This window comes from Diabrotica virgifera, chromosome 4 (assembly GCF_917563875.1).
Source record: "Diabrotica virgifera virgifera chromosome 4, PGI_DIABVI_V3a".
Classification (NCBI taxonomy): domain Eukaryota; kingdom Metazoa; phylum Arthropoda; class Insecta; order Coleoptera; family Chrysomelidae; genus Diabrotica; species Diabrotica virgifera.
Window position 1 is genome coordinate 101,993,846 of NC_065446.1, and position 14,077 is coordinate 102,007,922.

The window sequence follows — 14,077 nt, forward strand, 5'->3', positions numbered from 1 at the left end:
CCTCACATTACTAATTTGATTATAATTTACTAGTGATTTTGCCTGTCGCCATGCGAGGGGGACGGGGAATACAATCAATTGCCTTCTACAGTCACTGCACTCCATTTTTTGTGACATCCTCCTATTTTATCGTATTTCCTTCCAATTTTTTCTGACACCCTCCTTTTTTTTCTGATTTTCTCAATTTTTTCTGGCGCCCTCTAATTTTATCTGATACCCTCCATTTTTTCTGACTCTTATTTTTTTATATTGTAATTTTATAACTCGAGAAACACTGAATTGATTTGGCTACCTTTGATTTTGAAATATTTGTAGAAGTCTACGGAAGAAGATCTTTAAAATATCGCATCAGATATCAAATTTTATTAGTTGTATAGGAAATGTGTAAAAAATGTGCTCATTGCTCAAGAATATTTCTATTTTTGACAATATCGAAAATTAATTTACAGAAAATATGTTCATAATTAAAACTAATTTTAAAACATTTTTACTTAAAATAATAAAAACTATTTTTCAATATTTTTTCTGCGATAAAGTTAATTTTTAAATTCAAGTTTATGCATTAATGCCATACATTTTAATAATTATAAATTTAATGAAACAATTCTAAATACCATTTTTAGATCAAACAAAATGCAAAAAGTATGGATTTCACGGGAAACGTAAAAAGTAAATACCCAAAGTTAGCCGAAGTTTTAGTGACGTACCTAAATCTAAAGGAGTATAATATAACTGTGTGTATATGACAATAATATTGTTGTTTTTAGTATTTTTTTACAATTCCATCACATTTTCTCACCTTTTAAACCTTCCTTGGACTTCTACAAATACGAATTATCTAATTCGATTGAGTCATTCTGGAGCTGTTATAAAAAAGATATAACAAACTGACGTTTATTAAACGTCATGTGTTTACATATCGAAACCGAACCGGACAAACTGCGTGACTTGTCACATTAGGATTTTATAAGGTTAGATAACATATTTTTATTTTTAGTTAACCAAAATAATTGTGCATGATGGATACAGAGGAGAAAGTCAAAGATACGTTGCTGATATTGCTGTGCTTGTAACGCATCAACTTTTTAAACTAGGACCATTTGTCCAGCCAATTTGCATTAATAATGTCAACTCCATTTATTTAAATAACCGACAATTGGGGGAGGTATGTACAAATAAAAATAATATTACTCTGGTCAAATTACGAAAAAACAAGGAAAAGTTATTTACCAGCAATTTTATTGCTGGAATCGAATCTTATGTTTGTATAATATTAATAATATAGGAACGCAAAGTCCGCAGATAGTCTGCAATTTTTTTATAAACAAATTAGCGCTCCGAAATCGTCTTTTTTTTTAATTATGGCTCTGTAACACCGAATATTTTAACTGTATACCAAAAACACCCAAATAAAAATTCACCTTAATTTAATTCTGCATAGAGATATTTTTTCCCGATTGGCTTCGACGAAAATTTTCCTCGGAAAATACGGGTTTTCCCAAAAAATCTTTTATTTTCAACTAAAATTTTAGGTAAATTATTATTTATCAATGATTAAATAACTTGGTGGCATAAAAGCTTTTTTGATATAGGTTATAATTCCAGAAGCCGGTGGAAATTGAACGAATAGTTTAGCAACAATTAAATTGTTAATTAACAATTTACAGCCGTAATAATAATCATAATAATTATAGTGACCTTTTTAGAGCATACAATGACTGAGTGGAAGACTAGAATTCACCTTCAAATACATGGTGAAAATAACATCGAAACTGCAAATATCGCAATCAGCCGGGGCCTGTTTCAAGGAGATTCGTTGAGTCCATTGTGGTTCTGTCTAGCTATGAACCCACTATCTCAGCTAATGAACTCCACAGACGCAGGTTTTAGCATCAAAAATAACAACAATGTGGTGGCGAAGCTTAATCATTTATTGTATATGGATGATTTGAAATTAATGGCTTCCACTCGAAACCAACTTGATGAGATGCTAAGAACTATAGAATTCTTTTCAAATGACATTAGTATGCACTTCGGACTAGACAAGTGCCGTGTTTTAAATATAGTCAGAGGAAAAGTACAGCCCGGAGGATTCGATATGCAAAATGGCCAGAACATCGTGGCCATGGGTGAAAACGATATGTATAAATATCTTGGAGTGAAGCAAGCGCGGAGAATTGACCATAAACAAATGAAAATAGAGATAACTACTGAGTTTATACGAAGGGTAAAACAGCTGCTTCGCTCATACCTTAATAGTAGAAATTTGTTTAAGGCACTAAACACCTACGCATGTTCCGCGCTTAGCTATTCATTTGGCATTGTTAAGTGGACAAAAACGGACATAGAAAATCTTCAGCGGAAAGTAAGAACGCACCTCACAAAGGCACAAAAACACCATCCAAAAAGTAGAAAGAACGACATTACCACGGAATTTAGGAGGAAGAGGACTTATGGATATAGGTGAGCAATTAGACAAACAAATTGCTAATTTAAGATCTTATTTTCAGATGCAGGCTGAAACATCTACTCTACATCGCGCTCTCTGCGCAGTAGATGACACAACACCGATAAAACTGAGGGAAGCAGAACTGCGCATAAACCACCTTACTAAGGACGAAAAAGTGCGCGCCTGGATGGGTAAACCTCTACACGGGCGACATCCCAATGAGGTCAGCCAAGATTATGTCGACAATATAGCGTCGAACTAGTGGTTGACACCAGGAAAGATGTTCCCTGAAACGGAGGGTTCATTACTGGCCATTCAGGATCGGGTTATACCAACCAGAAATTACCTGAAATATATCATCAAAGACCCTCATGTTCAAAACGACAGATGCCGATATGGATGTCAAGCCCAAGAAACCATCCAACATCTTACAGGGGGCTGACAGGCATTTGCTGCAACTGAGTACAAGGAACGGCATGACGCAGTGGGAAAAATCCTTCATCAGGAGATAGCTATCAAGCTGGGACTTCTCCAAACCGACCATCTCCCATATTATCAATACGTCCCCGAGAGTATGCTTGAGGATGGCAACTACAAGCTATACTGGGACCGCACTGTGCTCACAGACCAAACAGTGGCGCATAATAGACCAGATCTCGTATTAGTCAATAAATTACCGAGACAAACAACCCTCATTGATGTGGCGATTCCTAACAACAATAATCTATGTAATAAATTTACTGAAAAGATAGCCAAGTACAGAGATCTGGAAATTCAAATACGGAGACAATGGAGAATGCAAAGTACCCAGACGATACCGATTATAATGTCTACTACTGGAGTCATTCCGAAGACCCTCCTCGAAAGCATAAAAAGCTGGGTCTTAATGAACATCTTTATATGACCATGCAGAAAGCAGTACTACTCGCAACGGCCAGATGTGTACGAAAATTTTTGGGAGATACACCTGCATACCAAGTCACCTAGGCCTCGATAACACGGAAAGAGTCCCACCAGAGCTCAATCCTTTTGATACCGTAGGTATCTGGGATGAGTCAATTTTCCCCTTAGAGGGAGTGTGAGCCGTATGGCTAAATCTGGATGATACACCATAGGTTACACCAGAATAACAATGATTTTCTTATAAAAAGGCACTATAGGTACCTATCTAACGTACTTTACAGAAATTGGACTATTTGAACGGCCTATAAAGTTGTAAACAATTTTTTGGCTTATAAGCAAATAGAATATCTTGGCAATTATTAGATTAAATTAAATTAGCAACACGGTATTCGAAAGGACGCTTCTTTTAAAACAAAAAAAAGTTTAATTGAGATGAGTGGTTCCTGAGATACAACCTGTCAAAGTTGACCGGCATTTGCGACCAAATTATAAACAATAGGATGGTTATTTTTTGAACCATGAACTTTTTGTTTCGGTCCTCTTTCTACGTATAAATTTTCATATCTTCAAGAAACTCATAACATATATAGTAATAAAAACGATCGGTATTATGTAGGTACGTGTGAAAAATACCAAAAATAAAAAAAATTTATTATTGTCGGCACTGCAATGGTCAGACATGTAAAAATTTTGAACTAAATAAATAAATAGAAGAGGTTGAACAAGATATAAATTTTTTGGAATCTTCACCAAATTTAGATGAAGCTTCCGTTGAAGAAGAGGAAAGAGGTGCAGGAACCATAAACTAATATCTAAATCTACCAAATCTACGACGAAAACATTGAGATGCAAAATGAAGATTTGAAGAAAAAAATACCTTTTAATTGAGTATTTCTTTATTGTCAGAATCTGACGGTGAAGAAATACTCAACCAATAAAATCATCCATATCCATATAAAAGCTGTGTAGAAGCAAGTCATTTGCTTCTACACAGCCATGATGTGAACAAGTCATATTTAGCTCAATGGTACCTAGGGCGTGAAACATTGGATATTTTGTACATCCATATGTAAAATCACATCAATTTTATATGTTCCTATGACGGATTAATTTTAAAGGGTTTTCACCCTAATATTTTTACTTTGGTGGTTAGCATGTATGATTCAAGAAACACTGATGATGATCGGTCAACCGATTGAAAAGTAGTTCTGTTTGTTTTATGATGTAGCCCTGCATAGGGATTTTAACAAATATACCTTTTATAAAGGATTTCATGGTTTTTTGTAATAAATGGTATACAGCCAACTACAGAAAATTTTTTTCCTCGTGGATTTTTTTATTTATATTATGTTTTATATTATTTTCAGGTTGCGGGATGGGGCCTTACTGATAATAATAAACCTGCAGAACATTTACGAGTCTTAAAACTGCCATTTAAAGAAGGTTCAACGTGTAGTAGAGAACTACCTTACGAATGGGAGGAAAAATTTAATTTTTTCGATAAGATATGCGCTGGTCATTATCATAGTAACATGAGCGTATGCCAGGGTGATAGTGGAAGTGGTCTTATTTTCCAAAATCGTGACGATAATAGGTAAAATGCTATTAGTATATTTTTTCACCTGTTTCAGAAAATTGCTTTTAATACAATCGATAAAGCTTTCCATCACCTACCTGAAACTGTTAAAATTCTATCTAAATAGGGGAGAATTCAGAACAAGAATAAATGAAATTTATTCCAATAATTTTCCTATAAAATCTGGTGTTCCACAAGGCAGCGTTCTTGAACAAATATTATATGTGCTATACACAGCAAATCTACCTTTCAATAATGAAACCATCACTGGTACGTTTGCAGATGATGCTGTCATATTTGCAGCCGACGAAAATCTATCTGTAGCATTTAACATTTTACAGGTACATCTTCATCTTCAGGTCCAACTTCACACATAATGAAATCGAGGCGTGGTCCAACAAGTAGAGAATTAAAATGAATGAAACAAAATCAGTCCAAGTGACTCCTACCTTGAAAAGAGACCAGTGTCCCCCAGTGCCTCTTTGATGATTCCTGAGAGGGTGAAACATACATAAGTCTTTTATTTTCGTCTTCTATTAGTTTCGATGGAATATTTACCTAGATGAATAGACCGACAGACTCCCTTGTCTCCTCCTAATTCATCCTTCATTTGATTTGCAAGTTTTAGAAAGCACGTATTTGGGTAGTTTACCAGAACTTGGTTCTAGTAAAAGTCTTTAATTCTTCGGATCGAAAACTTCGAACTGTAACTTTAAAATATTTAAACTTTATTTAAACTTTATTAGAACTTAAACTTTATTATTTAAACTTTATTTAAACTTTAAAATATTGTACTTTCCTTTTCTTTATGGGTAAACTTAACAATACATCATAACTGGGTCTTCTTCTTTGTGTGCCGTGCTTGTTTTCAAGCGATGTCTACCGTGGTATTAACAAGCTGATGAAATGTTTCTCAGTCCGCAGGTATATGAAGCAATTCCTCGACCGTTCGACCTGTCCATTGTCTAATGTTACGCAGCCAGGACAGTTGTTTTCTTTCACATCAGCGTTTTCCTTCGATTTTACCCTGAATGATCAACCGAAGTACACGATATTTAGGTCCTCTCATTGTATGCTCGAACTATTGAACCTTTCTCATTTTTATGGCGTTGATCAATTCTCGCTTTTTGTGCATGGTCTCCACCACACGTTCGTTAGATATGTATGCTGTCTACGGGATTCTGAGCATGCGATGGTAACACCACAACTCGAATGCTTCTAATTTGTTGAGAGTCTTCAGTTTTGTTGTCCAAGTTTCACATCCATAGAACAAAACGGACCAGACGTAGCACTTCAATATTCTTAGACGTGTGGTCAATGACAGACTTCTACTGCACAATTAAGAACGCCAGCTAATAAAGCTTTTTCGTGCAAGTTCTATTCAGGTCGAAATTTCCTCATCACTTTCAACCCTGCAGTCAATCCAGCCACCCAAATATCTAAAGTGTTCCACCTTTTCCAGGATTTTGTTATCTAATTTTAGTACTGAGTCTTCGATATTAATATTTCCGACCACCATCCATTTTGTTTTCTTTGCTTTGATTGTAAAGCTCTTCGCAATACATTCGTTGTTCACAGCGTTCAACAGGGTTTGAAGGTCTTCCAAACTCTCTGGCCATTATGGCGGTGTCATCTGCGTGTCTGATGTTATTAATGATTTCACCACCGATTTTAACACCTTCGCGACGACTACTGGTATTTAAAGCTTCCTCAAAAATTGGTTCGGTGTAGGCATTGAACAATGTCGGTGACATATCACACCCCTGTCTGACACCACGCTTAACAGAAACTTTAGCTGAAACTTCTTGGTCCAACTTAATACGAGCGGTCTGATGGTCTGATTGTAGTAAAGATTTTTAAGCAATCTAATATGGTACGTGTCCAGAAAACTAAGTCCAAGCATTGAAATAGTAATGTATGTGGTACTCTATCAAAGGCTTTTCCGAAATCTATAAAGCAGACGTAAATATCTTTCCTTAAGTCAATGCTCTTTTATAAGAGTATTCGCATGCAAAAAAAAAGTATACCCATACTCATACAGTTTCGGAAACCAAACAGTTCGTCGCCAGTTATCTCCTCACAAAGATTGTTTAAATATGCGAGAATGCAATATTTTTATAAAAATTTTGAGCGTGTGACTCATTACTCATTAAACTGATAAGTCGATAGTCGCTACACTGGCATTCACACACTAGTCTGGCATTCCTTTTCTTGGGAATAGTATACCTGGGTTGGTACCTACTGATAATACATTGTAATACCAAATTTTTTTAAATTTGTGTTTTCGAATTTCTGACAGGTATTTTTTGCTGACTCTACAAGGTTAAGTAAGAAGTTTGTTGAATGCTTATTAACGTTGTTTGACATTTTTTTTTATTATTTACATAAAGTACCTCGACAACTATGGCCATTGGTACAAGAACACTAACATAAGATACATAATTAAATAACGAAAAATTATAATAATTATATAACTTTAACTAATGTCTATTATATTAAATCTTCTTGTAGAGCTGAGTGGTTTTTAAAAACGATATACATAGTTTTCATGATCTCTGTAGGCTTGTTGAATCAAGCAATATTTGGTTATTACGATGTATGACCTAACTTATATTTTAATAATTAAAGGTATTGCCCTATGTACACCCGTGTGGGATACTCTACAATAGTGGTGGGCAAACGTTTTTAATGGGGGCCACAAAGTTCAAGAAATTCTATAGGATTGCCAGAACCATAGAAAAAATGCATTTTGTGTTAAAGCTATATATATATACTATCCATATCAGTCTAAGAGCTAGTGTAGTGAACCCTCCGACTAACCTGTAAGGTCTTCCTGTAAGGCTAGAAATTTGTATAGTGATAACTCATAGCACACCAAGGCTAAAAACCATGACCTGGCAGGAATCAGTCCTGCACGTGTATCTACCAGGTGAATCGAAAAGTGCATAGTTTAGGGGCAAAATAAACTTTGTCCTGTAAAGTTTAAATTTAAGTATGTGTCTGAGTAAGTCATTTAGAAGAAATGTGTACAATGACAGGCGATTCTGAACAGCATAACACCTTGCCAGGCGAGGGGAAATTAAGATTAGGGGTTTTTCCTAAAATTATTTTTTTTGCATCGAACAAAGTTTTTTAGATTTTCTGCATCATTCCAAACAGAAAAGGTCTTTAGTGATTTTTCTCTTAGGTTAATAGTTTTTGTTATATAAGCGATTAAAAATTTTGAAAATTGTGAAATCGGTTATCTAAATCGGACATTTAACTAAAAATTTCAATATTGCCAAGGTAGGTAGATATTCTTTAAACATTGATTGATGAAATCCCGAAGAGTTTTTTGCAATACAATATCGAAAACCCCTTTGTTTTTTAATTGCTACTCAAGCGGGCGCGACACTGAAGTACCTATACTTAAGTGAGGACGTTTGAGTTTGCATAAATTCATTATCTCGAGAATGGGCAAATTTGAAGAGAAATTCTCAGACAGGTCGATTTTTATTTTTAAATTAGGACTTTTTGGCATATATATAATACTAGTGACGTCATCCATCTGGGCGTGATGACGTAATCGATGATTTCTTTAAATGAGAGTAGGGGTTGTGTGATAGCTCATTTGAAATGTTATTTATTTCTCTATTCAGTAATATAAACATTTTTTTTTCTTTTTTTTTATGGCATAGACTTGGGTGTCATTTAGCCAGTCACAACTTTTTTTGTTTTCTGTTCATACATAAGGAAGGCAATGAGGTCCTTAGAGTTCCATAGCAAACTAATTATTTATACAGAATCTACAAAAAAAAATTTTCTTCTTTTTGTCTAAATTAATTAAATAAAAAAAATTTTTGTACACACTGTATAAATAATTATGTTAATGTTTATATTGCTGAATAGAAAATTAAATAACCTTTCAAATGAGCTATCACACAATCCCTACTCTCATTTAATAAAATCATCGATTACGTCATCACGCCCAGATGGATGACGTCACTAGTATTATATATGTGCCAAAAAATCCTAATTTAAGAATAAAAATCGACCTGTCTGAGGATTTCTCTTCAAATTTGTCCGTTCTCGAGATAATGAATTTATGCAAACTCAAACGTCCTCACTTATACTACAGTGTCGCGCCCGTTTGATTAACAATTAAAAAACGAAGGGGTTTTCGATATTGTATTACAAAAAACTCTTCGGGATTTCATCAATCAATGTTTAAAGAATATCTACTACCTTGGCAACATTGAAATTTTTAGTTAAATGTCCGATTTAGGGTTAAAAATGGCCGATTTCGCAATTTTCGAAATTTTTAATCGCTTATATCGATACACTTTTGGCATAGTAACGTAAGTCACCAAAAACGTTTTTGTAGAAAAACCACGTTTTTAATTTAACCTGGTTAAGCTTATTTAAATTATACAAAATTTACCAGGGTGTTTTTTGAGGTCTACAGTTTAATAAAGAACAATATTTTTTAAAGTTTTTGTATAGTTTTAGCGGTTAATTGATACTTAAGTTACTTTACGGGTTCTAAAATCTTGAGTCTTGATAAAAAATGTAACGTAAGCACACACATACGTCACTTTGGCGGGAAATTGTAGCAGTTAAAGTAATTTGGAAAGAATTACAAACAATCGTTTATTATAATAACGTTACAACAATCTGATATTTATTTAAGTGAATTTATATAGCTAGATGAAAAAAAAACTAAAGGAAATATTAAATTCTTGCTAGTAAATACATAATAAACTAAATACATAATATTTTTTATTAAGTTTTGGAGGCTTCATCATCAGTGTCATCCTTTGCATCAGTCTCTGCTAACTCATCTTGAAGAGAAGACTTACATTTTAATTTAAAATATTCATCATGAAACCTGGCAGGTATGAGATTATTTTTGCAGAGTTTTTCCAGATCCCTTTTTTTCAATTCGGATATTGGAAGCAGTTGCTTATAAATTTTTTCAGGTTCACAAACGACCTTTTCTTGTCGCTTTCGACCTTAAAAAAACAAACGCTTTAGGATAATCTGCAATTGCGTATTCATTTTTTTATTTGTAGTTTATTAACAGTAGTTTAGCTTAAAAATATCTAGGCACTGATCAAGTTTCGGTAAGGCATAACTGGTAAATAAAATTCAGTTCTAAACAAGTGTTCTTAATAAACTTTTTTCTAAAAAATTCGAAAGGGTTCTCTTCTTTTCATCATAACTTGCTTAATTTCGAAGCTATTAACTTCTTCTGCAGCTCATTTGATAGGTATTACGAAGTACTTTGACAAGTGATTTGCAGATTTTATAAAGTGCATCGTTTTCCCGTTATTTAAGCTTGAATGCTTAGATTTGAGTACTCGTCGAAAATAATATACACTCAATTACCCAGAACTCACTTTGAATTAACGTTAGTTTAGTTCTTTATGTAAGGGGTGTGTATTTAGTTTTTTATTATCTTCAATTTCGTCAATAATAAGTTTTTTGTAAAAGCTTATAGTTTTTGAGTTATACGTGAAAAACAACTTTAAAACAGGCATTTTTTACGAAAAAAATAAAATCTTTGATATTTATTTAATAACTCAAAATGTATTGATTTATTTTAATAACGTTATATAACAAATTTGGCTTAGAATTTGTCCCTCTATCGGCTTATGGTATAATTTTTAATAAAATAATTTCACCCCCGAGAAGGGGTAGCATCCACCCCCAGGGTAAAAGAGCAAGTTTGCATCATGTCACCTTTATTCCTTGAGGTATCCTCTAACTACTCACCAATGTTCATGAAAATCGATGAAGGCTCAACGAAATCGGAGGTAAAAACCTTCAGTGACTGCACTATTCTATGCAAATCAGAATAGAAACATGCAAGCAGTATTTCTTTATTTCTAACCGTTTTCTAGATACAAGAGTTCAAATTGATAATTTTACAATTTTAAACTTATTTTTTTCACAAACAGTTTATATTTTATATCAAAATTTACAAAGATTTTTTAACAAACAATTCAACCGAATTTTTTTTAGGTTATCTCAAAATAATTTGTAATAAATAAACGAAATTAAATATGAAATGGAGTTTTACAGGTTCATAATGTTAGTTAAGGTTTTAGAGTTTTTTGAAATAACTACAAATACATGTTTTTCGTTATAACTTACCTAAAATCAATAATTTAGTCGATTGTAGCACGAATCTGTCACTGTCGTAAGCCAAACACTGACTGCGAAAATCTGACGTAAGTAACAGAATCCGACCGGTACTTACGTTATTATGGCGGTAAACGATGTTTGCTTACGTTATTATTATGGAAATAGTGCTAAAGTTGCGTTTCTTTTGCGGGTATGATTAAAACAATTCTGGACATACGTTTTTAAAATATTTAAAAAAAAAAAGGTTTAAAGTAATTCTAGGCTTACTACACTTTGGCAGTACCTTCTAAACACTAATAGCGTTAGTTTAATGAAAAAACATGATTTTCGCCAAAAATGTCACTTACGTTACTTTGCCAAAAATGTATCGATATAACAAAAACTATTTACCTAAGAGAAAAGTCACTAAAGACCTTTTCTATTTGGAATGATTCAAAAAACCTAAAAAAACTTTGTTCGATGCAAAAAAAGTAATTTTAGGAAAAACCAATAATCTTTCCCTCGCCTGGCAAGGTCTTATGCTGTTCAGAATCGCCTGTTATTGTACACATTTCTTCTAAATGACTTACTCAAACACATACTTAAATTTAAACTTTACAGGAGAAAGTTTATTTTTCCCTTAAACTATGCACTTCTCAATTCACCTGGTAGATACAAGTGCAGGGCTGATGCCTGCCAGGTCATGGTTTTAGCCTTGGTGTGCTATGAATTATCACTATACAAATTTCTAGTCTTACAGGAAGACCGTTAGTCGGAGGGTTCACTAGCTCTTAGACTATATGTTGATGGACCCTCGGCGGGCCGCATTAAATACATTCGCGGGCCGTACTTTGCCCACCACTGCTTTACAACAATCTAAAAGCAAATCGTTATTGTTTTAGGTACTACATACACGGAATAGTGAGCATAGCTCCAAATCTACACACTTCTTTTTGTAACTTTGAAACCAATGCTCTATATACTAGTGTTGCTTTCTATTACGGATTTATAGATAGAGAAATGACAAAGCATTATGTAGAAGACTGCGTACTTCCAGTGCATCCGAAAAATGGGAAATGGGAACTTCAAAATGATGCAGAGAAAAATCCAGGGGACATCGTGCCATCTACAACCATATTGAAGTTCTCTTGTAACAGACGGTATAAATTGACATCTGGAAGTCAGTATTACGAATGTGAAAATACCAACAATGCTCCTACTTGTAGTTGTAAGTTTTATTGATGTATCAGACTCATTTAAAAATATAAATAATATCCTCCTCCTCCGCTATCATTCTTTTTCGTAAAGATGTAGTGGCGTTATGTAATTTGTTTCACTATTTCTGTCATTCTGTCCCATTATCTCTCTCCTGTCGTGTTGTTTTGCTTCGGAGAATGAGTAACCAGTCATGTAGATACTTTATTTGGTCCAACCATCGTGCTGGAAATATTCATCTTCCTCTGGATATTTTCCCGCTATGTTGGCTTCAACTATCACTCGTTCCATTCCTTCTCTTTTTCTAGTTATATGTCCAAAATACATCAGTATATTTTGGTTGATAGTTGTGGTGAGTCTAGTTATATGTTAAGTTCTGCTAGTATTAAATTGTTTATGCGATGTGCGGTCCATAATATATTGGCTGTGGTAATCGGCTTTTTTATTTTCCAAGTTTCTGAAGCGTAATCGATCGTGTGATAGCTCATTTGAAAGGCAATTTATTTCTCTATCCAGCAGTATAAATATTTACATAATTATTTATACAGGGTGTCAAAAAAAATTATTTAGAATTAAATTTATTGACATAAAAGAAGAATGAATTTAATTTATTTACTTCAAAATACATTTTATTGCTCTCAGATAACAGAAACAAATGTTTATTTGAAAAATAATCATTGCTTTTCGCTTAAATTAAATGTTCAAACTGTCAAGAGGTAGGTGGGTGGCGGTTTAAGGGGGCATCCATAAACTACGTCGTTGAGAAGAGGGGGGGGCTTGCTTATTACGACGGAATACGACAGGGGGGAGGGGGGTATGAGTGACCATTCGACGTCGTTTAATATATTGGTAGCTATATTTAAATTTGTCGCTATTGTGTCTATAAAAATAATTTTTTACTAGCTTCTACCAGCATTAAAGTATCAGATATTCATATAAAAACGTATAGTTTTTGATATGAAATTGAAAATAGAACAAAACGTTTACGAATAAATATACCTTTGTTAAAATTAAAAACAATAATTCTATTATAGATACTTTTATCGCATACTTTTCATTTCGTTTTTATTATCAGTCACAGCGTTAAAATAATATTATATTATCACTTTTGTACAGGACAGCAAAACAATAAGACATTGTTCTTTGGGTTTAAACAATCGCTTCTATATACAGAACAACGGCTGGAAGCAAAAAATATTAAATTCAATTTAATATTTTGTCAATGTTAGTTCATTTATGTGCTGCATATGTGTGTGAAACAACAGTTCTGAAGAACGAATAGAAATAAAATGGCATCGAAATCAAAACAAAATAAATATCAAGATTTATATGATGCAGTTAAGAAAGCATACCCCGATAAAAGTGGTGTTTTTTGTCAAAATAAGGCTAATGAGTTGTGGAGTGAATTGAAAAAAAAGTACGCAGATATTAATGACCTACATAATAATACCGATTTGGAAATAAAAAAATTATTGGAATCAGCGACAAAAAGGAAGGCTGCGTTTACAAACTTTTTTGTTACAGTAAGTACCTTTTAAATTTATGATTAATGTTAAGAATAACAAATCACAGTAAAAAAATATTTTAGAAATATTAGTTACTCTGGATAAATAAAAATAATTCGTTTTTTCGCCGAGTCTTTTATACACAATTATTATCTAACTAATTAGTATGATTCTTTAAAATGAAAATTTAACTACAAGTAGTCAAGTTTTAAATCTATTAAAATATTTATCAAATGTTCATCTGTTTATTTTTCATTCAAAAGAAACCTTTTGTTTATTCTAAGGGACTTTTAGCTCTCGGTAATAATGTAATATTTTATTCTA

General features: G+C 33.3%; 1 protein-coding gene and 1 long non-coding RNA gene across 2 annotated transcripts in view; one reads left to right on the top strand and one right to left on the bottom strand.

The window, feature by feature from the left end:
- Window positions 1–14,077, top strand: part of LOC126883876 (uncharacterized) — a 123,221-nt gene that overhangs the window by 60,217 nt on the left and 48,927 nt on the right. Inside the window, exons 7-9 of the mRNA XM_050649567.1 lie at window positions 998–1,165; window positions 4,720–4,946; window positions 11,936–12,261. Coding sequence (XP_050505524.1) covers window positions 998–1,165; window positions 4,720–4,946; window positions 11,936–12,261 — 721 coding nt within the window. The remainder of the gene's footprint in view (window positions 1–997; window positions 1,166–4,719; window positions 4,947–11,935; window positions 12,262–14,077) is intronic.
- LOC126883877 (uncharacterized) lies at window positions 9,544–11,429 on the bottom strand. The gene is made up of 2 exons (XR_007697729.1): window positions 11,064–11,429; window positions 9,544–9,919 (listed from the first exon to the last, which is right to left on the bottom strand). It is a non-coding gene; the product is annotated as an uncharacterized LOC126883877 (long non-coding RNA).